Raw genomic sequence first — 2,070 nt, 5'->3', positions numbered from 1 at the left:
TATCTTAAAATTTAGTCTAAAAATAAACTACTTTCCAGCGTTTAAACCAAAAGAAATAAATCTATACATCTTCCAACCTAATTTAATAAATTATATGTAGTATAAGACAACTTGATTATTTTCTGCTTGTACAGAATTGACAAAAACTATATATATGAACCAAATTCTAAATGGTATGACATGTCAAAGATTTTTATCCTTGACTACCCGCCACTGCTAGTCTCACATGTTAAATGATTATCAGAGCGCGCAATCACTAGACGGCGAGTCTATATATGGAGGCATTTTGTGCCTAAGAGGCTCACAATCGGAGTGGATCAACAATAGCTCTCCTTGTTTTTTTAAAAAAAAAAATAAGAAAGCACGAGCTCAGCGCCATGGCGCCCGCCAACGTGCAACACACAAGCACTAACCAGCAGACCATGCTGGATGCTCAGCTCCAGCTCTGGCACCACACCATCGGCTACGTCAAGTCCATGGCGCTCAAGGCCGCCGTAGACCTCCGCATAGCGGACGCCATCCACCAGCATGGCGGCTCAGCCACCCTACCACAGATAGTCACCAAGGTCACACTCCACCCGTCCAAGATACCTTGCCTGCGGCGCCTCATGCGTGTTCTCACTCTTACCGGCGTCTTCAGCGTCCACGCCGGCGGTGATGAGCCCGTTTACGGGCTCACGCCGGCGTCCCGCCTTATGGTCAGCCCGGGGCCGAACCTGACTCCGTTCCTGACCTTGTTGCTTAGCACTTTCTTCGTGTCCTCCTTCCTCGACCTCAACGAGTGGTTCCAGCACGAGACGGGCCCGTCCCCGTTCGAGCTGGCGAATGGCCGGGACATATGGGCCCTGTCCGGCCACGACGCGAGCTTCGGCAAGCTCTTCGACGACGGGATGGTCGCGGACAGCGGTTTCATCATGGAAGTCGTGGTCAAGGAGTGCGGCGACGTGTTCCGAGGGGTCGGCTCCCTCGTCGACGTCGCCGGCGGGCTCGGTGGCGCCACCCAGACCATCGCGAAGGCTTTCCCGGACATGGAGTGCAGCGTGCTGGACCTCTCACACGTCGTCGCCAATGCTCCCACCGACACCACCGTGAAGTACATCGCCGGCGACATGTTCGAGAGCATTCCTTCGGCAAACGTTGTCTTCCTCAAGGTACGTACGCCCATATATATACATATAGTCGTGCGCTCGCTCGCTCAGTATTGTGATGATATTAATTGTGACTATGAGTCACCTCCATTTATTTGGTTCCTTCCAGTGGATTCTGCATGACTGGGGTGATGCCGAATGCGTGAAGATACTGAAGAACTGCAAGAAGGCTATAGCGTCTCAAGAAGAAGGGAAGGTAGTGATACTGGATATGGTTGTTGGAGCAGGGTCATCCGACGAGAAGCATGTGGAGATGCAAATCGTATTCGATCTCTTTATGATGTTTATCAATGGCACTGAGCGAGATGAGACGGAGTGGAAGAAGATCATTTTTGAAGCCGGGTTTAGCCGTTACAAGATCATACCTGTTCTCGGTGTTCGGTCGATAATCGAGGTCTACCCATGAAAATCTATGCAACTCAAGTATACTGTGTGATGTGAGTGAATAATCTGCGTGTGAAATCAAAACTAGGTGTGAAGAAGTGAGTATACTGTATGCACGCGTGAATAAATCTGCGTGTGAAAAACTAGGTGTGATGAAGTGTTCTGCCATGTGCTTGCTTATTTCGTTGCTAAATGTATTTCATGTACTCTTGTCTGTTCTAAATTATAATAAAATATAAAGGTTTGACGTTTGAGATTTTTAAGATGAATTAACAGTGTATATGTAAATGTTTAACACTTTAACAAAAGTCATATGTAGAAAAAATAAGACGTCTTATAATTCGAATTGAAATGGAAACAGTACTATAATTGATTACTAAAGTGTTTGGTTTGAGAAATAAGTTAGTCTATTTTTTCTTGCTCCTCAATTTTTTGTTTGGTTTATGAATTCATCATCACCTCATTCCTTTTTTTTGAAACGGACCAGACAGGAGAGCTATCGATTATATTAAAAAAGTAGAAGGGTCCGGACCGGACA

At 46.4% G+C, this 2,070-nt stretch overlaps 1 protein-coding gene across 1 annotated transcript; it reads left to right on the top strand.

The window, feature by feature from the left end:
* Positions 1-307: 307 nt before the first annotated feature.
* Positions 308-1,795, top strand: LOC103630606 (O-methyltransferase ZRP4-like). Its single transcript, XM_008651652.2, has 2 exons — positions 308-1,151; positions 1,258-1,795. Exons 1-2 carry the CDS (start codon positions 378-380, stop codon positions 1,552-1,554), a joined length of 1,071 nt encoding a protein of 356 aa, XP_008649874.1. The 5' UTR covers positions 308-377; the 3' UTR covers positions 1,555-1,795.
* The last annotated feature ends 275 nt before the right edge of the window (positions 1,796-2,070 follow it).

Source organism: Zea mays, chromosome 6, assembly GCF_902167145.1.
Source record: "Zea mays cultivar B73 chromosome 6, Zm-B73-REFERENCE-NAM-5.0, whole genome shotgun sequence".
Taxonomy (NCBI): Eukaryota; Viridiplantae; Streptophyta; class Magnoliopsida; order Poales; family Poaceae; genus Zea; species Zea mays.
Note: the sequence above shows the minus strand (reverse complement) of the source record. Positions and strands in the feature narration are given on the sequence as shown.